The sequence below is a fragment of the Cherax quadricarinatus genome, chromosome 76, assembly GCF_038502225.1.
Source record: "Cherax quadricarinatus isolate ZL_2023a chromosome 76, ASM3850222v1, whole genome shotgun sequence".
Lineage (NCBI taxonomy): Eukaryota > Metazoa > Arthropoda > Malacostraca > Decapoda > Parastacidae > Cherax > Cherax quadricarinatus.
Window position 1 is genome coordinate 3,994,441 of NC_091367.1, and position 23,413 is coordinate 4,017,853.

The following is a 23,413-nucleotide window of genomic DNA, read 5'->3' on the forward strand; positions in this document are numbered from 1 at the left end:
CCATACTGTTGTTTAATTAGTTACATCTAATCCTGCTTATGAGCAGCATCATAGTTTCCACAGTTAGTGTGCTAAAATACTATACATCAAAACAGATTATTCAACAGATTTCACAGTGGCAGTGATAAAGATCTCAAGGGTAAGTGAATGTAACCTTAGGTTTAAAAAAAAAAAAAAATCCTTAACTGTTAGGTTTATCTGCTTGTGATGACCTACTTTCTACAAAATTAATGTAATGGAGGAAGGGGGAGGATAGTGACAGATTAAAGTAGTTAAAATATTTATACTGTACATAACTAAGAAATCCTCTGGTGATCTAAATCAAATATTACAAACAAAAGTTAGGTTATGATACAGAATTATCAAAGGAAAAAAAATAGGGTGCATATATTTTCACATTATGGAAAATAAAAAGGCACAATATTGTGGCTGCAACAATACACAGATATCTTGCACATAGGATTTCTGTGTATTATTGCAGAAACTTATGACAACATTTTGACCCAACTGACTACGTATTAGCTAGTGACCGAAATGTCGTGATAAGCTGTTTTCTGTGTGCAAGTTATTTGTGTATTTTCACATTACTGTATACTGCAGTTTATAAAGGAAAATGGAAGAAGGGGTAGGGGGTCATCCTGGAAAAGGGTTGGAAGGAATGAGTAGAGGTTTTGAATGTTAAGAGCTTGAGCATACAGCATGCCTGTGAGAGCATGTTAGATCAAAGTGAGTGAAGACAGGTGGTTTTTACGGCTTGACATGCTATTATTGTGAGCAAAGTAATATTTTTGAAGGGATTTAGGGAAACTGGGTGGGAAGTACGGTGTCTGCACTCTGAAAGAGGGGTGAGGATGTTGCAGATCAGAGGGTCATTCAAATTGTGATGCCTACACATTTTTGTCAAGACAGCTATTGAATAAATGATGGTGAATGCATTTCCTTCTTTGGGTCACCTTACCTGTGGAAAATGGCTGTTGTGTTGAAAAAGTTTAATTATAAAAGGTTAATTTCATGTTTATACTCTCCATCAAAAAGATCAAATTCAGTTGCAAATATTAATTATAATAATTACATCCAAAGGTGTTGGATAATGTGGGCATAATTATATATTTTTACTAAATTTCTTACTGGTAGTATTCACAGCTTAAATGTATTACACAACTTAAATGTATTACACAACATTTACCACAGTGTAATTATAAGTGCCAAGGCCATTTGGTCAGTGGCCCATGACTTATGTTAGAGCCTTCAGCTCTCATCTGAAATACCTGGGTTCAATCCCAGCACAATTGGAAATGTTGCCCCTGTTCACCTAGCAGTAAGTACCTGGGTGTCAGCCAGGTGTTGTGGGCTGCATCATGGTTATCCTGCATACTAACCCTCAGGATTAAAATCTTCCTGATCAGCCAGGCGATGGTGCATACTTTATACTGTGTGCAGCTAGCATCAGCAGCCTGGCTGTTCAAATCATCAACTGGAAGACAAGGTCTGGGACCTGGTCACAGGAGTAGTGACCACCAAAATTACCTTCAGGTAACCTGCAAACAAACAGATACTGAGTGGTGCTGTCAAATGTGTTGTATCTTTATTTTTAATTTACTTTTTTGCAGTTAAATATATTTTTATAGATTTATGTAACCTACCCTAACCTTATAAATAACCTACAACAAGGTGTTCACAAACTGGCTTCCAGCCAAATACACACACACTCTCAATTATAAAACCAATTTCAAATTTTCCTTCCCTAGGCAAAAGCCCCTGTGGAATTCTAAAGAGAGGCATCTCTCCTATTGTAAATATCTTCAGCATCTTAATTAAATGATGGATTACTCAGATCAGCTTTGACTTTTGTATTTCTAGTGCTTTGTACTTACTTACAGTAGCTCAAAGTTGCTAATTTTTAAAACTCTAAGGGTGGTTAATTCATTAAACTATGTGGATGGCTGGTACCTTTAACTCTAGGAAAAAAAGGCAGCTATTAATGTAGCAATTTAAAAAAATAAAGAAAAAGCTAAACAGTAAATATTCTTTGTGAGTACTATAATGAAGAAATAATTACAGTACACAAGATCATAAAAAGAAAATTGTCTGATTAACTCCCACTAGGTCTGGTAAGGATAATAGTATTACAAGTGACATAACTAAGGAAAAAATACAATGAGAAAAGAATGAAACCTAGAAGTAACGACAAACTCTCAATAACCTTATAGAATAAGATTAGAAAAAATAGAAAAGTACAGACATACATTTATTATAGACGACTACATAGAAATTACTTTAAGTTCAAACAGATCTAAAGTCAAAGGAATATATAAAGAAAAAGCCTAGAGAAAGATGTGATTACTTACGTAAATCTACAAGAGAGTTGGCTCATGGTGCCCCATATTTAGTATGTAGTCTGTCAAAATTTTAAAGTTTTCAATAACTGTGGCACTTATTACCTCCTCATATAAACCTTTCCATTGATCCACTCCTCTGTTTACAATGAAAAGCTTTCTAGTATCCTTTTGAGAGCTCTTTAGTTTATAATTATGGTCTTTTGCTATGGTAGGTGATGGAATTTACCTGTAATTTACCTGTAGAAAATTCTGAGGTTGATGCCCCATGGATATACATACTGTAATCCAATCAATGACCCATTGTGGTGTTAAAAAGGGGCATTTTTGCCTTACAAATTAACTAACTTCTTCCACCAAGGTATTCGAGGAGGTAAACCAGATAAAAGAACATCGTGTTGTGTATATGAACTCCTGTGATAGATCTCCATACAGGAGACTGATGAAGAAAATAGTAACATGGTACAAAAGGAGAAATTATCTCCAGTCAAAGTAAGCCTGGCAAATAGGCAACAGCAAGTGGGCATCATTGGGAATAGAACCACAGACACTCAGTGTGTGAGGCAAGGGGTACTTACGTTCTCTAATTACATAAACACCTGGGAGTCGCTTGACAGTTGTGGGTAGCATCCTGGGAAAGATTGTGACTAAAAAAAAAAAAAAGATTAGCTTTACTGGGATATGCTGGGTTGCTAAGTAAGTTATTAGTGTAATTTTATGTAGTTTTGAATTAAATTAATTAAAATTAAAATGTTTATTTCCTTGCAATGCTTACAATGTGTGGTTTACATATTATAAAATATTAATTACTAAGAAGGCCACTAGCATGGCTAGGCATCTCAGGCAGATTAATCCCAATTCTTACTCTATATTGACACAGGTTATGGATTATTATTATTATAATCAAAAAGAAGCGCTAAGCCACAAGGGCTATACAGGTTATGGAGCATATTGATATAAGTTAGGTAACTGCAGTGATTAATTTATAATAATGAGGTAGTACAAAACATATAACAATATTACAATTAGTAAGATTGGAAATGGGAATGGTTTTGTCTTGGTATGATACACAGCTTCTATTAAAGCTCCTCTATTAGAGTATCTCAGGCAAACTTAGGACTAACTTAACATTTATTAGGCAATAGCTATACTATTAGGAATTTTGTTTACAGTCATTTGGGTGAGTGTAAGTGTAAATTAGGGGGAATTACAGATAAGGAGAGTAAGACTATTCTGTTTTCATGTGTTCACAACACAAAAAGAGAAAAGTGGTTTTTCACATTATTAACTGATGATGGCGTATGTTAAGGAGATAAGATGTTATTTAACAGTAGTTTTGAATATGGTGGTTGAGTCTGTGGCTCTAGAGTTTTTAGGGAGGGAGCTCTAGATTTTAGGCCCTTTTATGTACATCGGATTTTTGAAGAGATTTAGCGGGAAATGAGGAATGTCTCAAGAGAATTTTGTGTCTGGTGTTGTGTCAAGAAAATGTTTTAGCTCAGGCCTCATATTAGATTTTTATGGGTCTGTAAATGTAGGTTGCACAGTAGTAGGTGTGAATGTTTTGTACAGTGAGCAAGTTTAGGTCTTTGAAGAGTGGGGGGGAGGGGGTTCTCTAGTATTGGATTGAGTTATAATTCTTACTGAAGCTTTTTCTTGGGTTATTATTGGCTTTAGGTGGGTTGCTGCTGTTGATCCCCAGGCACAAATGTGATAAGTACGGTTATCAAACAGTGCAAATAATTTAAGATTACCCAAAAGAATAATCAATGTTAATTATTTCCATTGGGGTTCCTTATATAGTAACAGGAGTAAATTATTTAAGATAATCCAATTAAGTCAGTGACTTATTTCCATTTGGGGTTAATAATTCGAAGCCTTCTTAATACTAACGACGCGGTTTAAAGAACCCCAGTGGAAATAAGCCAGTCTGCTTGGCTTTCATAGGTTATCTTTTGCTGCAAAAACTCCGAATTAAAAATCAGAATAAAATTCACAGCCTTCGTTGTTGTTGGGGTTATTAAAGGCTACCAAAGCTTACGCCTTATTAAGCCTTGAGTCCCAGGAGTCAGGGGAAATTACATATTGCCCAAATATGGACTGGAATAACACAGGAAAGTTTTCTCCAGAGGAAACAGTAAGGTCAAAATTAGGTCAGGTGAACCCTAATACCTAAACAACTGGCAGAGACAAATTAAGAAGACCCCTGCAACCACGATGAAGATAAAGGATCCCAATGGAAATAAGTCACTCTCTGACTTTTTTGGATTATCATAGGTTCTCTACATATATGCTCCTATGTATGATAATCTATGTAACTGTATTTGTGTATATCTGAATATACTTATTCAGGGACCCGCAATGGAAATAAGTTACTTTGACTATTTTTGGCTATCCTAGGTAATTTACACATGTCACTATGTATGATAATTGTACTTATGGAACCTGTGCCTACATAAACTGACCAATAATTGGTTATACTCATATTATAATCATGGGGAGCGCTAAACCCATAGGATTATACAGCGCATGTGGAGGGGATTACTATTATAATCAAAGGGGAGCGCTAAACCAGTAGGATTATGCAGCGCCTGTGGGGGAATGTGGAAGGTATTCAGGCTTAATTCAGGGAACCGATTTATTATAATCAAGAGGAAGCGGTAAACCCGTAGGATTATACAGCGCCTGTGGAAGGTATTCAGGTTTAATTCAGGGAACTGGAGCACAGATCAGATTCCCTAGATCAAGAGCCCCTCACCAGCATCAAGGAACCTCCCTTGAGGGACTATACTCAGCCATAATTCTTAAAGGGGAGGACCGGTGAGCTGCGGGTCATCATATGACTAAAACCCTTATCTAAAACTTACTAACCACAACTCCCCTGAGCCAGAACCTCAGGCATTTCCTAGTCCTAGGAGTTGATCATTTCTCAGCAGAAGGCAACAGATGAAAACAAACGTCCTTGATGTATAAAATGGGAATCCTGTACATAATACTCAGGCAAGAGAGCGAGAGTAACGTCCACACATCACCAGAGCTGGTGCAGTAGTGTGTGTTACAATAATTACTCTTGTTGGCGAGTGGGTTTTGAGGTTCACGAAAGCTTATGATATATATATTGAGCTTCCTAGTTTTTATTTAAGTTTATTTATAGTTACACAAAGTTACACATAGTAAAATGTGTTAATTACTGTAGTTTATCAATCGCTCAAAAGAGCTGAAAGGTGCTCGTACTGTATATAGTGTCCGTGTCGGGTAAGATATGCTTGAATATCAAAATGGTATACAATACCGACAGGTTGGTAAGACACATAGGCAACCGTTAGACATCTTTTTTTCGAAACGTTTCGCCTACACAGTAGGCTTCTTCAGTTGAGTACAGAAAGAGTGAATATCAAAATGGTATACAATACCGACAGGTTTGTAGGTAAGACACAGGCAACATTTAGGCAACTTTATTCCGAAACGTTTCGCCTACACAGTAGGCTGCTTCAGTCGAATACAGACAGTAGGCAGGAGCAGTAGAGATGTGAAGGCGATGTAATCAGTCCATCACCCTTGAAGTCGTAGATTTGAGGTTGGATTGATTATATCGTCTTCACATCTCTACTGCTCCTGCCTACTTTCTGTACTCGACTGAAGAAGCCTACTGTGTAGGCGAAACGTTTCAGAATACAGTTGCCTAAATGTTGCCTATGTGTCTTACCTACAAACGAGTACAGAAAGTAGGCAGGAACAGTAGAGAGGTGAAGACGATGAAATCAGTCCATCATCCTTGTGTGGCCCGGTGGTCTGGTGGCTAAAGCTCCCGCTTCACACACGGAGGGCCCGGGTTCGATTCCCGGCGGGTGGAAATTCCGACACGTTTCCTTACACCTATTGTCCTGTTCACCTAGCAGCAAATAGGTACCTGGGTGTTAGTCGACTGGTGTGGGTCGCATCCTGGGGGACAAGATTAAGGACCCCAATGGAAATAAATTAGACAGTCCTCGATGACGCACTGACTTTCTTGGGTTATCCTGGGTGGCTAACCCTCCGGGGTTAAAAATCCGAACGAAATCTTATCTTATCTTATCTTGAAGACGTAGATTTGAGGTTGTCAGTCCCTCAGCCTGGAGAAGAGTTCTGTTTCATAGTCTGAAATAATATGAATATCAATCGACAGTGTGGAGAGCTCCGTTCGAGAATAGAAGTTAGGTCAAATGGACCTTATATCTACACAGCCAGACGGTCATAATCATGAGTCGGCAACAGACTTTTTTCAGGCCATAGAAATCCGGAGAGCCGAAAAAGGAGCTAATGTCTGGCGCCCCAGTCCAATTGCCCAGCTGGTTGTGTGTGATGACAAGCAATCCTGGCAGAGAATAAAGAAATTTGTCACCGATGATCAGGACCCACAGAGTAAAATGTCTGCACTCGATCAACACTGACGCTTAAGTCTTCGAAAATAATCAAGTTACTTATTTAAGTTGTAGGACCGACACAGCTTAGATGTATTGAGCTCTTTCTACCAGTATCTAAGAAGGCAATAGGGTCCAAATCTGCTGAGGGAAGGTCGGAAGCCGCTTTCCCCAAAGGAACTTATTTATTTCATAAATTACATTCTATATTAGAATTTGCTGATGATTTGAGAGAGAAAACGGGCCATAACAAGACCACGCCAGATTTGTTTACACTGCCCAGCTGATCCTGGTCACGTGACCATAAGGGGGCGGGGCTTGTCCAGACTCACATTTATCTTCCTCTAATATCTCGCATAAACGACTCATTTTACTCCTCTGATTATAAATATAGCCTTACTGTACCCAGGTTTTCTTACTGATAATGTTTTTATAATTAAGTCAATGCAATGTGAAAGTTTTTGTGTGCTGTACGAGAAGTTAAGTGGGTGGAGCCTAAGAGATGGCGACGTACGACAACTGATCGATGTGTTTAAGAACAACAGAAAATGTGTTAACTTCTTGATTTTCTATTCCCATTTTTCATCAAATTAAATACCTAAATGTAAAGATAAATATATGCCGTATCTTGCGACCCAGACAATACAACAAAGGTTGCTGTTATAAGAAGTTGTCTTTGTCTGAGCAAGAAGTTAGGATTTTTAGTCGAGTGTGACGTCATTAGATCTCAGAAGGTCGCCATTGTATGTTGTGTTGAGTCGTACTAGGTGAAGCTCGCTATTTGGCTTGGATTTAGGGCTTCTTGGCCCTTCAGCACCCACCAAAATGTCGTCACCTAGTGCAGGAAAACGTCGCATGGATACTGATGTCATCAAACTGTATCCTTTGAGTGATTGTTTTAGAAATATTGTGTGTTGTTGTTATGTAGAGTGGTACATTGGGTGTTAGACTCAAGGGTCCTCTAGTACAGAAATCGAGCTTGAAATAGGGAATAAAAATGGTCCATGTACCTCTACTGATTTCGAATAAGTTTGTATACTCGTAGGTCATTACTGTCTATTATGTTTTATCATTTAGTAATCAAGTGTCGTTTTTAAAGTCATTGGTGATAACACCTGATGTTTTTCCTCGAGCTGTATTATGTTCTGTATAGGATCACTAGATTCTTTGTTAAGATTTTTCGTTCTGTTGTCTAGAGCTTTTATGTTATGTACGTATGTAGAACACGGTAATACCCAACGTGTAAATGAATGTATTTTGAAGCACAGGCCCCTCAAGGGAGATTCCTTGATGCTGGTGAGGGGCTCTTGATCTAGGGAATTGGATCTGTGCTCTAGTCCCCTGAATTGAAGCTGAATACCTTCCATCCTCCCCAGATGCGCTGTTTAATCCTGCGGGTTTAGTGCTCCTCCATGATTATAATAATTTGAAGCACACATATGTGTATATATATATATATATATATATATATATATATATATATATATATATATATATGTATATATATATATACATATATATATATATGTATATATATGTATGGTAGAGTTATAATTGAAAGAATTAAGAGTAAGACGGAGAATAGGATAGCAGATGAACAAGGAGGCTTTAGGAAAGGTAGGGGGTGTGTGGACCAGGTGTTTACAGTGAAACATATAAGTGAACAGTATTTAGATAAGGCTAAAGAGGTCTTTGTGGCATTTATGGATTTGGAAAAGGCGTATGACAGGGTGGATAGGGGGGCAATGTGGCAGATGTTGCAAGTGTATGGTGTAGGAGGTAGGTTACTGAAAGCAGTGAAGAGTTTTTACGAGGATAGTGAGGCTCAAGTTAGAGTATGTAGGAAAGAGGGAAATTTTTTCCCAGTAAAAGTAGGCCTTAGACAAGGATGTGTGATGTCACCGTGGTTGTTTAATATATTTATAGATGGGGTTGTAAGAGAAGTAAATGCGAGGGTCTTGGCAAGAGGCGTGGAGTTAAAAGATAAAGAATCACACACAAAGTGGGAGTTGTCACAGCTGCTCTTTGCCGATGACACTGTGCTCTTGGGAGATTCTGAAGAGAAGTTGCAGAGATTGGTGGATGAATTTGGTAGGGTGTGCAAAAGAAGAAAATTAAAGGTGAATACAGGAAAGAGTAAGGTTATGAGGATAACAAAAAGATTAGGTGATGAAAGATTGAATATCAGATTGGAGGGAGAGAGTATGGAGGAGGTGAACGTATTCAGATATTTGGGAGTGGACGTGTCAGCGGATGGGTCTATGAAAGATGAGGTGAATCATAGAATTGATGAGGGAAAAAGAGTGAGTGGTGCACTTAGGAGTCTGTGGAGACAAAGAACTTTGTCCTTGGAGGCAAAGAGGGGAATGTATGAGAGTATAGTTTTACCAACGCTCTTATATGGGTGTGAAGCGTGGGTGATGAATGTTGCAGCGAGGAGAAGGCTGGAGGCAGTGGAGATGTCATGTCTGAGGGCAATGTGTGGTGTGAATATAATGCAGAGAATTCGTAGTTTGGAAGTTAGGAGGAGGTGCGGGATTACCAAAACTGTTGTCCAGAGGGCTGAGGAAGGGTTGTTGAGGTGGTTCGGACATGTAGAGAGAATGGAGCGAAACAGAATGACTTCAAGAGTGTATCAGTCTGTAGTGGAAGGAAGGCGGGGTAGGGGTCGGCCTAGGAAGGGTTGGAGGGAGGGGGTAAAGGAGGTTTTGTGTGCGAGGGGCTTGGACTTCCAGCAGGCATGCGTGAGCGTGTTTGATAGGAGTGAATGGAGACAAATGGTTTTTAATACTTGACGTGCTGTTGGAGTGTGAGCAAAGTAACATTTATGAAGGGATTCAGGGAAACCGGCAGGCCGGACTTGAGTCCTGGAGATGGGAAGTACAGTGCCTGCACTCTGAAGGAGGGGTGTTAATGTTGCAGTTTAAAAACTGTAGTGTAAAGCACCCTTCTGGCAAGACAGTGATGGAGTGAATGATGGTGAAAGTTTTTCTTTTTCGGGCCACCCTGCCTTGGTGGGAATCGGCCGGTATGATAATAATAAAAAATAAAAATATATATATATATATATATATATATATATATATATACATATATATATAAATTAAAATCAGTATCAGTTCAAATGTCACTAAACAGCAAATATCCCAAACCCCTCCTTTAGAGTACAGGCATTGCACTTCCAACTTCCATTCTGGACTTAAGTGTGGTTAACAGGTTACCCTAAATCACATCACAAAATATTACCTGGCTCCAACTCCAACAGCTCGGCAGGCCCCAAAAACTATTCGTCTCCAATCACTCGTTTCTATAACATGTTCACACATGCCTGTTTTTTGTCCAAACCACTTGCACACATTTGAAATTTTTTACCTTTTAATTTAAATTCTTTAAGAAAGACCTTTTTTTTTTAATTAATATGACAACTTATTACATGTTTTTTTCCCATTAATTTGCATAAAATTTCTGTAGATGTTCAAGCAAGCATAAAAATTATGTTTGATGCTGCTGTGTTCTGTTACATTTTTTCCTATGGTATATAAATATACCTAGTTGAATGAATCTTATTGTGGCTAGCTGGCCCAGTGGCTAACATGTCGGTCTGGAGTTTTATGGCTCTGATTGTGGCTTCTAACCCCGCAGGTTCAATCCCGGCCGGGGTATGGTTTGGCCCATGGTATGGTTTGTTTACAATCATGTCATTACGATTTCATGAGTCATTACTGTACAGTGTAGTTTAAGGATGTGAAGAGAGCAGTAGTACAGTGTATATGTATGAATGGCATTTTTACTCTGTGGGTTTAGGGCTTTGTAGGTTTAGGTAAGATAAGATTTGTTAGGGTTTTTAACCCAGAGAGTTAAGACTCCCAGGATATCACAAGAAAGCCAGTGTGTCATTGAGGACTGTGTTTTGTTTTCATTGCGGTTCTTTAATCTTTTTTCCCTTGATGCGACACACACCAGTCGGCTAACACCCAGATACCTACTTACAGCTAGGTGAACAGGGACATCATGGATTGAGCAGGAATGTACTGGGGTTGAACCACAGAGATTCTGTGCATGAGGTGAAAGCACTGCAAACTGAGCCATGGGACACTAGCTGTCTCTTGTTGGGTGATTGATTTGAGATGAGTTGCCAAAGATGATCCCCAAGCACATATCCCATATACAGGGTATAGGTTTATGAGGAAAAAGTCAGATATTAGTAGTGTAGATTTTTTAATATAATAGTGAATTTTAGAAAATATCCCTACAGTCATTGATATGTTTGTGGGATGTGAGTGTTAAATCTAAAATTGTTCATGATTAGACCTGGACGTTTTCCTCCGTCTTTTCTCTACTTCGGTTTCATCAATTTTAGTACATATTTAATTGAGGGCATAGTTTGTTCTCAGTGTGAGTTTATTGGTAATCCTCCAAATGTGTAAAGACCACTTTTAGATCGTTACCCATGGTGTTTACTTGTAGGGAGTTTGTGCCTCATAATGGTTGTGTCATCAGCAAAGAGTTGAGGTTTCTGATGTTGGATGGCATTAGAAAGGTTACTGATACAGACTAAGAAAAGAAATGAGTCAGAAATGCTACATTGGCATATCTAAATTCATTGCTAAAGTAGTCTCCTGGAAAAAGTGTCATTGAAGACTACATAGTATTATCTGTTACTAAGGTATGGCTGACAGTACATGTATGTGTCCCCTCTGAATCTGCAGTAATTTAACAGAAATAGAATTATCGTGGTCAACAGCATCAAAAGTTTTTTTTGCATATCAATAAAATTCCAGTAGGATACTAGTTTCTTTTATGTACTGAATAAACTGTCAAACATTTTTCAAGTTGCATAATTTGTGCTTTTTTTTGTGGATTGCTTTTTCAAATGTTGACCAATTGTTATATCAACAAAGATCTTGCATATACAGCATTTGACCATTGGTTAGCATGGGAGTTACGGTCTTGAAAACGGCATGTAATAAAAAAAATTATGCAAAATGAACTTGAGACATTATAGGAAGAATAGGGTTTTATTCCTTAGATCCCACAAAAAAGTAACCCAAATTTTTTTTAGATCTTGAAATTATGTAAAACAGTGATAATAATGTACCATATTTTCCATGCCTTTTTCCCACAAACTTGGAAAAATCACCCTGCTCCTTATATGCTCATGGGTAGGCTTTGGGTTATGCTTTAGTGCAAATTAAGAGGGTAATTAGCCCTTGAAAATGATTACTGATTTACTGTTATGATACTTCAGTCGTGTGCCTTGTAATCTGGAAAATACGGTAATTGCAGATCAGTGTAATGACATATATCAGTCCAAAATCCTGCATCCATATTTCTGTTAGCAGATGGAGGTGTCTCATTGTTCAGTTGCCGCACCTGTTGCAACTGTATACTGGTTATAAAGGAGGGTCAGAGTGGTTGGGATGTACACAGGAGGGGTTAGAGCAGTTTGGGGGGATGTAGGACTGGGGGCAGGGATTAGAAGACTGCTGGCTTGGAAGGTGTAGACCAAACAATGAAGGGGTGGGGGGGCAAGAGCTGGAGGCTAGTGTTGGGAGGTGAAGGATGCTGGGCAGTAGAGGGGTGGGAGGATGGAGGCTGGGTGGTAGTGTTGGTGACCTGATGTGGGTGTTGGTGTAGACAGTGGGTGACTGGGTAGCTGAGTGTGTAGTTGGTTGCATGGACAGTGATGAGGGTGGTGGGTGGCTGTGTGACTAGGTGTGTGAATATGTTAGGGTGTGTGGGCTGCAAAAGCATGGGTAAAATGTGGGTATGGGATTGTGGGAGTGGGGCTGTGTGGGCTTGAAGCTGTGGGGGTGGTGTAGGTTAGTGAATGTGAGATTGGTGATGTGGGTGACTAAGTTGTGCGAATGATGTGTTAGGGTGAAGGGTCGAAGAAGGTGTGGGCATGAGGTCATTGGAAAATGGTGTGGGCAAGGGCATGGGGCTGGTCAAGGTGTGGCCTTAGGGAAATGGTATAGGCATGTGGCCAAGAGGGGGGATTGTTTAGGTGGGTTGTGTGGGTGGAGGTTGCTGGTTGAGATGATGTAGGTGAAGTTGGGTTGCGTGGGTGGAGGTTACTGGGTGTGTGGCAAGTGGTATTGCAGAAGCATGTGGCTGAGGTATGGTATTGTATGTGTACAGAATACTGAGATGAGGGAAGTCATGTATGATAAGTAGACCTCCCCCATAAGATAATGTTACTCACCCATATATTCACTGCAAGACGTAGTGGACAGAACCGGGTGCATGCCACCTTTTCCCTTCCAGGTACTTCACTGTGTAAACTGATTAATATGGTGTGTTCACTAAAAATATGCTGCAATTTTGCAAGTGTGGTAACACAAAAGAGTGTTAACGGATGGTGTGTTTAACAACAGTCTGCTGTACTGTACTAATGAAGAAGTCTCACTATAATATATACAGTAGTACAGTATTTCTAGATATTGTAGAAGCTCCTCAAGGAACATACATTGCCTACAGAGATTAAAACTAAAATGTTCCCAAATGGATAAGTAGGAGGCTATAACAACATAGTCAACAGAGACTATGAAAATAAAGTTGTAAAGGAATTAAAAACATTATCTAGAAAGTTTCTTTCAAGTATAGTATAGAGCAGCAATTATAGAAAAAGTGAGTCCACTTAAGACTAACTCTGGACAGCTTAATCATAAGAAGATATGCTCAATTTAAAAAAAAAATTCTGCCAGTCTTTACACCTGAAGGCAAACAAAATCCATATAATTAATTATTATATATTGTAGACCTAAGGAAAATGAATTACGTAATGTCAGTCACTAGAGACATGGTTATTAAAGCAAAATAAAACCTTAGTGCATTTTCACTTTTAGCAAGTACAGGTCCATACCATATTTAATTTAGTACTCATTCAAGACAGTTTTCCTTAACCATGTTTCATTTATAAGGTCTGTTCATTTACATTTCATAGGACTAAGTTAGAAAAGTTTCTTAGTGGTATTTAAGATTACAAGTGAAATTATGATGTACAGTATAGGCATCTGCATAACAATAAATAGGTATTGTACCTGACGGTTGCACAACTGTTGTGGGCTGTTTCCTGGGGGTAGTAGTATTCTTTAAGGCTGAGCTTTGAAATGAGCCGAGAAAACAATAGTTCTTAAAGAGTTTACAAATTTGATGGCGTACAAAGTAGGTTGGTAGACAGCAACCACCCAGGGAAGTACTACCGTCCTGCCAGATGACTGTGAAACAAAAACCTGTAACTGTTTTGCATGATGGTAGGATTGCTGGTTTCTTTTTCTGTCTCATAAACACGCTAAGATAACAGGGATATCTTGCTACTCCTACTTACACTTTGGTCACACTTCACAGACACGCACATGCATATATATATATACATACATCTAGGTTTTTCTCCTTTTTCTAAATAGCTCTTGTTCTTTTTTATTTCTTCTATTGTCCATGGGGAAGTGGAAAAGAATCTTTCCTCCGTAAGCCATGCGTGTCGTATGAGGCGACTAAAATGCCGGGAGCAATGGGCTAGTAACCCCTTCTCCTGTATACAATTACTAAAAAAGAGAAGAAGAAAAACTTTATAAAACTGGGTTGCTTAAATGTGCGTGGATGTAGTGCGGATGACAAGAAACAGATGATTGCTGATGTTATGAATGAAAAGAAGTTGGATGTCCTGGCCCTAAGCGAAACAAAGCTGAAGGGGGTAGGAGAGTTTCAGTGGGGGGAAATAAATGGGATTAAATCTGGAGTATCTGAGAGAGTTAGAGCAAAGGAAGGGGTAGCAGTAATGTTAAATGATCAGTTATGGAAGGAGAAAAGAGAATATGAATGTGTAAATTCAAGAATTATGTGGATTAAAGTAAAGGTTGGATGCGAGAAGTGGGTCATAATAAGCGTGTATGCACCTGGAGAAGAGAGGAATGCAGAGGAGAGAGAGAGATTTTGGGAGATGTTAAGTGAATGTATAGGAGCCTTTGAACCAAGTGAGAGAGTAATTGTGGTAGGGGACTTGAATGCTAAAGTAGGAGAAACTTTTAGAGAGGGTGTGGTAGGTAAGTTTGGGGTGCCAGGTGTAAATGATAATGGGAGCCCTTTGATTGAACTTTGTATAGAAAGGGGTTTAGTTATAGGTAATACATATTTTAAGAAAAAGAGGATAAATAAGTATACACGATATGATGTAGGGCGAAATGACAGTAGTTTGTTGGATTATGTATTGGTAGATAAAAGACTGTTGAGTAGACTTCAGGATGTACATGTTTATAGAGGGGCCACAGATATATCAGATCACTTTCTAGTTGTAGCTACACTGAGAGTAAAAGGTAGATGGGATACAAGGAGAATAGAAGCATCAGGGAAGAGAGAGGTGAAGGTTTATAAACTAAAAGAGGAGGCAGTTAGGGTAAGATATAAACAGCTATTGGAGGATAGATGGGCTAATGAGAGCATAGGCAATGGGGTCGAAGAGGTATGGGGTAGGTTTAAAAATGTAGTGTTAGAGTGTTCAGCAGAAGTTTGTGGTTACAGGAAAGTGGGTGCAGGAGGGAAGAGGAGCGATTGGTGGAATGATGATGTAAAGAGAGTAGTAAGGGAGAAAAAGTTAGCATATGAGAAGTTTTTACAAAGTAGAAGTGATGCAAGGAGGGAAGAGTATATGGAGAAAAAGAGAGAAGTTAAGAGAGTGGTGAAGCAATGTAAAAAGAGAGCAAATGAGAGAGTGGGTGAGATGTTATCAACAAATTTTGTTGAAAATAAGAAAAAGTTTTGGAGTGAGATTAACAAGTTAAGAAAGCCTAGAGAACAAATGGATTTGTCAGTTAAAAATAGGAGAGGAGAGTTATTAAATGGAGAGGTAGAGGTATTGGGAAGATGGAAGGAATATTTTGAGGAATTGTTAAATGTTGATGAAGATAGGGAAGCTGTGATTTCGTGTATAGGGCAAGGAGGAATAACATCTTGTAGGAGTGAGGAAGAGCCAGTTGTGAGTGTGGGGGAAGTTCGTGAGGCAGTAGGTAAAATGAAAGGGGGTAAGGCAGCCGGGATTGATGGGATAAAGATAGAAATGTTAAAAGCAGGTGGGGATATAGTTTTGGAGTGGTTGGTGCAATTATTTAATAAATGTATGGAAGAGGGTAAGGTACCTAGGGATTGGCAGAGAGCATGCATAGTTCCTTTGTATAAAGGCAAAGGGGATAAAAGAGAGTGCAAAAATTATAGGGGGATAAGTCTGTTGAGTGTACCTGGTAAAGTGTATGGTAGAGTTATAATTGAAAGAATTAAGAGTAAGACGGAGAATAGGATAGCAGATGAACAAGGAGGCTTTAGGAAAGGTAGGGGGTGTGTGGACCAGGTGTTTACAGTGAAACATATAAGTGAACAGTATTTAGATAAGGCTAAAGAGGTCTTTGTGGCATTTATGGATTTGGAAAAGGCGTATGACAGGGTGGATAGGGGGGCAATGTGGCAGATGTTGCAAGTGTATGGTGTAGGAGGTAGGTTACTGAAAGCAGTGAAGAGTTTTTACGAGGATAGTGAGGCTCAAGTTAGAGTATGTAGGAAAGAGGGAAATTATTTCCCAGTAAAAGTAGGCCTTAGACAAGGATGTGTGATGTCACCGTGGTTGTTTAATATATTTATAGATGGGGTTGTAAGAGAAGTAAATGCGAGGGTCTTGGCAAGAGGCGTGGAGTTAAAAGATAAAGAATCACACACAAAGTGGGAGTTGTCACAGCTGCTCTTTGCCGATGACACTGTGCTCTTGGGAGATTCTGAAGAGAAGTTGCAGAGATTGGTGGATGAATTTGGTAGGGTGTGCAAAAGAAGAAAATTAAAGGTGAATACAGGAAAGAGTAAGGTTATGAGGATAACAAAAAGATTAGGTGATGAAAGATTGAATATCAGATTGGAGGGAGAGAGTATGGAGGAGGTGAACGTATTCAGATATTTGGGAGTGGACGTGTCAGCGGATGGGTCTATGAAAGATGAGGTGAATCATAGAATTGATGAGGGAAAAAGAGTGAGTGGTGCACTTAGGAGTCTGTGGAGACAAAGAACTTTGTCCTTGGAGGCAAAGAGGGGAATGTATGAGAGTATAGTTTTACCAACGCTCTTATATGGGTGTGAAGCGTGGGTGATGAATGTTGCAGCGAGGAGAAGGCTGGAGGCAGTGGAGATGTCATGTCTGAGGGCAATGTGTGGTGTGAATATAATGCAGAGAATTCGTAGTTTGGAAGTTAGGAGGAGGTGCGGGATTACCAAAACTGTTGTCCAGAGGGCTGAGGAAGGGTTGTTGAGGTGGTTCGGACATGTAGAGAGAATGGAGCGAAACAGAATGACTTCAAGAGTGTATCAGTCTGTAGTGGAAGGAAGGCGGGGTAGGGGTCGGCCTAGGAAGGGTTGGAGGGAGGGGGTAAAGGAGGTTTTGTGTGCGAGGGGCTTGGACTTCCAGCAGGCATGCGTGAGCGTGTTTGATAGGAGTGAATGGAGACAAATGGTTTTTAATACTTGACGTGCTGTTGGAGTGTGAGCAAAGTAACATTTATGAAGGGATTCAGGGAAACCGGCAGGCCGGACTTGAGTCCTGGAGATGGGAAGTACAGTGCCTGCACTCTGAAGGAGGGGTGTTAATGTTGCAGTTTAAAAACTGTAGTGTAAAGCACCCTTCTGGCAAGACAGTGATGGAGTGAATGATGGTGAAAGTTTTTCTTTTTCGGGCCACCCTGCCTTGGTGGGAATCGGCCGGTGTGATAATAAAAAAAAAAAAAATAACAAAGCAACTTTTGCAAATTCATATTTGTTGATTCTGGTTTTTCTACTTTTTGCCCATACATAGTGTTTCTTTGATTAATGTATAGAATATTTTTGTGTTTGTCTTGTGATGTAATGTGTCTGACAGTGAATAGAAATTGGATATTCTTGTGTTTTTTCTGTACTATAATTTGGCTAGACTCAATAAGAACATAGCTTTTTTTTCTCATTTCTTTGCTTATTCTGTCAGGATGCTGTGCACACATGTGCTCCAGTAGTGAATATTATCCTTGGTGTGATATCTTAATTTCAGCTGTTATAGAAACCATGTGCAATTTTACTAGGCAACATATCAGCTAGGTGTTTTCTATCATATTGTAGAGTTATTATTAATTTTATATGAAGTACTGCAGCTGTAGAGGATTGTAATGCTTGGAGAATGGGAGGTAAATTCTTTGGATTAAGAGCCCTTCACCTACTTGGAGGAACCCACCTCCCTAGAAGGGTTTCTTGTAGGAGATGGAACTGGATTGGTATATAAATACCAACAAAGTGAAGTAAAGTACAGTTAGATACAGTGGATACCTTTATTAATAACAATACACAATGTGTATTGTTTCTCCCACTGTGTAGGCAAAACATCGTCATTAAAGGTATCCTATGCGTTAGAGTAGAAGAGCTTGAAGAGATTATTGTAGATGTAAGGAAGCATGTGCATGTCCTACACTTGAAAGGCTGTTTACAGACTGTTTGCCAAGGTGTAAGTAAGATTATTTAGGTACAGATCCACATAAGTACAATTATCATACATAGTAACATAGGTGTAAATTGCCTAGGATAGCCCAAAAAAGTCAGACAAATGTACTTTTTTCCAAACCATGGAGTACTTTTTGTTTGTTTATATACTGTAAGAGGTTAAGATTCACATAAAAACTAACGTATACAGTGAGATTCATATAGAAACTTACTTTCGAAGCAGATGGAATAATGACTATGATACTCTGACACTGACCAGTAGACAGACAGTTGGCAGTTGCCGTGATTATTGGTAAATCTCATTTTATTTTTCTGTAATGTGTAACACGATTTCTGTAAAGAAAAAAAAATTACCATTGTGCATGATTCTAGTTTATACTGAAATGAAATATCATTGAAGTTGAGACTGAGTATAGAGAGTAGAACATAGTTTAGGCCTTTGACAGTTACTCACTGAAGTTATAGATTGGCCATTATACTATTAATACTCTCTGGTTATTATTTTTGTAATGGAAATATACTCTCCATCATTTTTTCCCTGTTTTTTCTTATTATTGTTTGTGACTTGCTAAAAGTGTTTGTGACAGCTCTACTTTCCATGGTGGTTTTGTTTGATCCAAGATATTTTAAATATTTGATTATATTAATAACTTGAATGGTTTTCCTCTGGTACAGTACTTAAAGGGATATGGGACTAAAACTGATATTCCATACGAGGATATTGGAATTGTACAGGCTGTAAACTGCTGACACCATGGACTTGAAGCATGCACATCACCCAGTACCACAGGCAATAAAATACTAGTAATATATCAGTGGTATATAATACCAACAGGATAAAGAATTAGACATGTGTGTAACATCTTGGTACTTTTATTTATAGTGGTTTTATCAGTATAATACAGAGATTTAAACAGAAGACAATAGAAGATGAGGTATCAGTCCCTCAGCCTATGAGCAGGTGTTGAGCATCTGGCTCCAATATATAAGCACCCATGTTCTTGCCTGTGGTTCAGATTTACCAAGACTACAGTACTGAGGGACTGATTACCCCACCTTCTGCTGTCTTGCATTAATGTCCAGTATTGTACTGATAAAGCCACTGTATGGCAAAACATTTACAAGTAAAAATACCAAAATTTTACATGCGTGTAATTCAACAATAAAAGATTTAATTCATAACTCTTACTCGGTCATAGGATTGTGTCACAGGAGTAATGTGCAGCTTCATAATGTGTACTGCCCGTACAGTTTGTCTCACCCTCTTCTATAGATGGCATAAATAGCTTATAAATAATAATATACATGTACAGCACTTAAAATGTGTTATGAGTTTTGCACGTCAGAGTCAAGTAACCTAACCCTATTTTCAAGGGTTTTCACTTAAGTTTCCATATATCATGATGTTATCAGAAACGTATATAATGTTGATTCCCACAAGAAACACATTTACATTGTACATTTTTTATAACTGCGATCTCAGGTGTAATCAAATATCTACTAAAAACACAAAAACTACCATATTTATATTAGTACATCAGAGAAAGAAGAGAGCTGCTCCCTACCTCAGCTCATATTGAAGCCTTTTCTGTCATCTTTATTAAATCTTTATTTGTTATGAAACATACAAATAACAAGATGAACTTGGAGCCAGCTGTTGGCTGTTCAGGCAACTTTTATTTCATTAATGTTTGCATGCTGTATGAACATATTCCAGACTTTAGTTATTTGAGAAAAACTTATTATAGACGAGATTTTCTTGAGGGCGTAGCCGAGTGTAGTCTTATGATGTAGAATATTCTCTCCCTCTCCCCTCCCCTCCTCTCCTCAGTCCTCCCATCCACTCTTCTCCTAAACCCTTACCTTCCCCTCCCTTACCTTCCCCAGCCCCCCTCCCTTTCCTTCCCCAATCCCCCTCCCTTTCCTTCCCCAATCCCCCTCCCTTTCCTTCCCCAATCCCCCTCCCTTTCCTTCCCCAATCCCCCTCCCTTTCCTTCCCCAATCCCCCTCCCTTTCCTTCCCCAATCCCCCTCCCTTTCCTTCCCCAATCCCCCTCCCTTTCCTTTATCCATATAGTAGTACCACTATATGTTGTTTGGTTTTTAATGATTCTGAATTGTTATCTACTAACATGTGTATGTTAATGTATATATACGCATTTATGTACTATATGCATGTATTTGTGTGTGTGTAGGTATGTATAATGTGTATATGCACAGCAAATTGGTTGAGACAATTCATACACAGCCTTAAGAATAGGTATGATAGGGCTCACGCAGCCAGTATAGAGTGAATCCAGGAGTGGCCAGCAAATAGGCTGAGCCAGGAGCTGTGAATTGCCCCTGCAATTACAAATACGTGAACACACATGCGGAGACCCACTAAACCTGTAGGGGTTATACAATACCTGTGATTAAAATTGTAGTGTGTGTGTGGAGCACGTTACGTGATCCCGCCTCATTTCTCCTCTTTTGTATATCACGTCGATATATTCCTTGTATTGACTTCACAAAGCTTTGTTTTGAGAGTAACGTCATCTGTTAATAAAAGTTTTGTACTGCACATGCAGTAGTGTCTTGGAGAGGCAAGTTTTAACTCTCAAACAGAGCGAGCATTAATTACACATCGTCCAGCTGGCCTCGAACCCCCATAAACGTGTCGGGGGGGACCCCCCTTGAGTACGTTGACCTTGTACTCAACATGACAGAAAGGCCAACAACCTTTCTCCGGTACTGAAGGCTGTACTGCAGTGGCATCGATGCTTAGTACAAGTAATGGCACCTTGCTTGGAAGACAAGAAGACATTCTTCGGGTTATGAATCCTGGAAGGGTATTAGCTCAGGATAACCCAAGAAAATCTAGCAATGTTTAATATCCTTTGGAATCCTTCCCCTCTTTCCCATGGATACGACCCACAAAAGCCAACTACCTCCTATTTGCTGCTAGGTGACTAGGGGTAACAGTTATAGGAAGATTAACGCGGATCCTTTATATAGTGGAGTTGTAGGGAAGCACCTATAGGTTTATACTATCGCATACTATATGTAGGTCTCTTATCTGTTTTCCTTACAAGATTCCCCGCATGGTTCTTCGTAGTCGTTACGTGGGGATGACATTACATAGAACCATATACAAAATACTCAGAAGATAAGATAGGTGGTTTGAGATGCGAGGAGAGCAAGCCATAGAACAAGGATGACAGCTGAAGACTCAGACGTACTTGTTCAATCTTAGGGTGGCAAGTAGAATGCATTAGATGATTAAATAAAGACAAAGCACCATATAGTTTCAAGAGTAGTAGTTGTCATCGGACCCTAGAGGCCAGCAATCAGTGAAGCCTGTTGATAAGTGAAGCGGGTGTATAGGGGGCCAAACACACTCCTTGTGGTACTCAGGCCTAATTGATTGGCTTAGACTCTGCTCTCTAAGATATCGATCGACCTTGAGATAAGTTTGCCCAGGTGTTAATAGTGGATTAAGATTGTATCATATTACTTGAAGTTCTAAACCCGTGTGGTGCAGGCTAGATACTCCGCTAGTGGCCGGTCTCTGACCAGTCAATTAAGTAGCGCCAGAGATTCCTAGTGCTTCTGGTTGTGTTGAGTTGTGCTGCTGTGCTATGTAGTAGCACTGGGCTGTCAAATTTCTTTTCTCTTACAATCAGGTTGTATAAGTAGTGTTTTATTTCATGTGTGGGTGTTTAGTGTAATAAAGGCAGCCTTATGATAAGTTGATTTATTGAAAGCAGAGTGAAAGCCTTCAGGTAGATCACTCGAAGCGGGGGTGATGGAGGAACTAAAATAGTAACAGTTTCTTCAAATAGGTTACTTATAACTGGGTAGAGGGGAGGAGAAAGAAAGTATATATAGCTTCAACAAAAGAATTTATTACAGTTCCTCTACATGAGGTGCTGAATAAGCTCATTAACATTTGCGGCACCATGTGGGGGTCAGGCCCTCCTCTCTAAACTTCGGTAAAACGCTGTAAAAATTTATGGTAGGGATCTGGCAAGACGCAGTTCATTTGTGTAAATCGGCTGGCATTGATGTGTAACTCAACAAGAAGTACGACAACGCTCTCACTCACGCCGTTTACTGGATCCTCTTGATTCTCAACTTGGATGTCGTCAGAAAATGACCAGTACTCATGAATACAGTACACAGGCTTAATCTCTTGTTAGAGACATGGTAGTCAGTGAATTAATTAAGTAGGCGATTTTTAAACAAGCTGAGTAGCATGCTGAAGGATTTATCAGCAATGAATCCTCAAGATTCTTGTGTTCCGGTATAAAAGAGGAAAATTATAAGTGTCGGTCTTCATCAAGTGCGACGTCTTCTTGAGAGAAAAAGAAACAGGGTCATACTGTAACAACTCCACTTGAATTTGCTATGCTTAGACCATACCGTGGTTATTTAATAGAGTTGTATTACCTAGTGTGCATCAGTGTGACTGCCAGTTCATTTTACTATAACATGTGTACGTAGTTTTTCCTGCCTGCGACTGACAAAAAAAAAAAAAAAACTTGAACAAGAGTAGCGAGAGCAGAATAAGTGATATTCGAAAAGAGCCAAGAGTGAGTTTTTAAAGGTATCTTTAGTACTTTTGCTTTCAACCATGGAGGAAGAATCACACTGCTATAACTTTTCAATTACCCTGAGCCTTTCACAGAGAGTAGATTGAGGGATAGGAAACAGGAACACGAGGGCACAAAAACTCAGATGAGTCATAGGGATGTTAAAAAGTATGTCTTCGGCCTTACAATAATCAGGAAATGGAACGAACTGGAGAGTGAATCGACTCCTGCAACCACATATAGGTGAGTGCACATGCACGCACAGGGGTACATACGCACGCACACGCACACAGGAGCTGCGACTCTACCCTGCAATCACATACAGGTGAGTACGCAGACACGCGCACGCTCACACACACATGGTTGTTTTGGCATGTATATTACTGGATCGTAGCTGTGCATGGGCCTTTCCAATGGAGTGGAGCCTTTAAGCATGTGAGGGCTCTTGGTCCAAGGAATTAGAGCTCCCATCTTCGGATCAAAAGATGTTACCTCATTCCACAAGGGCTGTGAGCCCCCTTACTAACGTAGCCCTTCCTCCAGCTATATAATAACTGTGTTTGTGAAGGTTTCAAAGGTGTGCACGTCAGGATCCCTCTTCCCCACCC

The 23,413-nt window shown here is 39.4% G+C and overlaps 1 protein-coding gene and 1 long non-coding RNA gene across 4 annotated transcripts in view; one reads left to right on the forward strand and one right to left on the reverse strand.

The window, feature by feature from the left end:
- Positions 1–268: 268 nt before the first annotated feature.
- Positions 269–5,397, reverse strand: LOC128703630 (uncharacterized). 3 transcript variants are annotated; one of them, XR_008409344.2, is made up of 4 exons: positions 5,208–5,397; positions 2,915–2,983; positions 1,327–1,538; positions 269–958 (listed from the first exon to the last, which is right to left on the reverse strand). It is a non-coding gene; the product is annotated as an uncharacterized lncRNA (long non-coding RNA). The 3 variants fall into 3 exon arrangements; XR_008409343.1 differs by lacking the exon at positions 269–958 and having other exon boundaries at positions 969–1,538; XR_008409345.2 differs by lacking the exons at positions 269–958; positions 5,208–5,397 and adding an exon at positions 3,981–4,346 and having other exon boundaries at positions 969–1,538.
- A 2,057-nt stretch (positions 5,398–7,454) lies between these two features.
- UbcE2H (ubiquitin conjugating enzyme E2H) overlaps positions 7,455–23,413 on the forward strand; it is a 53,764-nt gene continuing 37,805 nt past the window's right edge. The window contains exon 1 of the mRNA XM_053798365.2: positions 7,455–7,614. Within this exon, the coding sequence (XP_053654340.1) occupies positions 7,562–7,614 (53 nt within the window). The 5' untranslated portion in view covers positions 7,455–7,561. The remainder of the gene's footprint in view (positions 7,615–23,413) is intronic.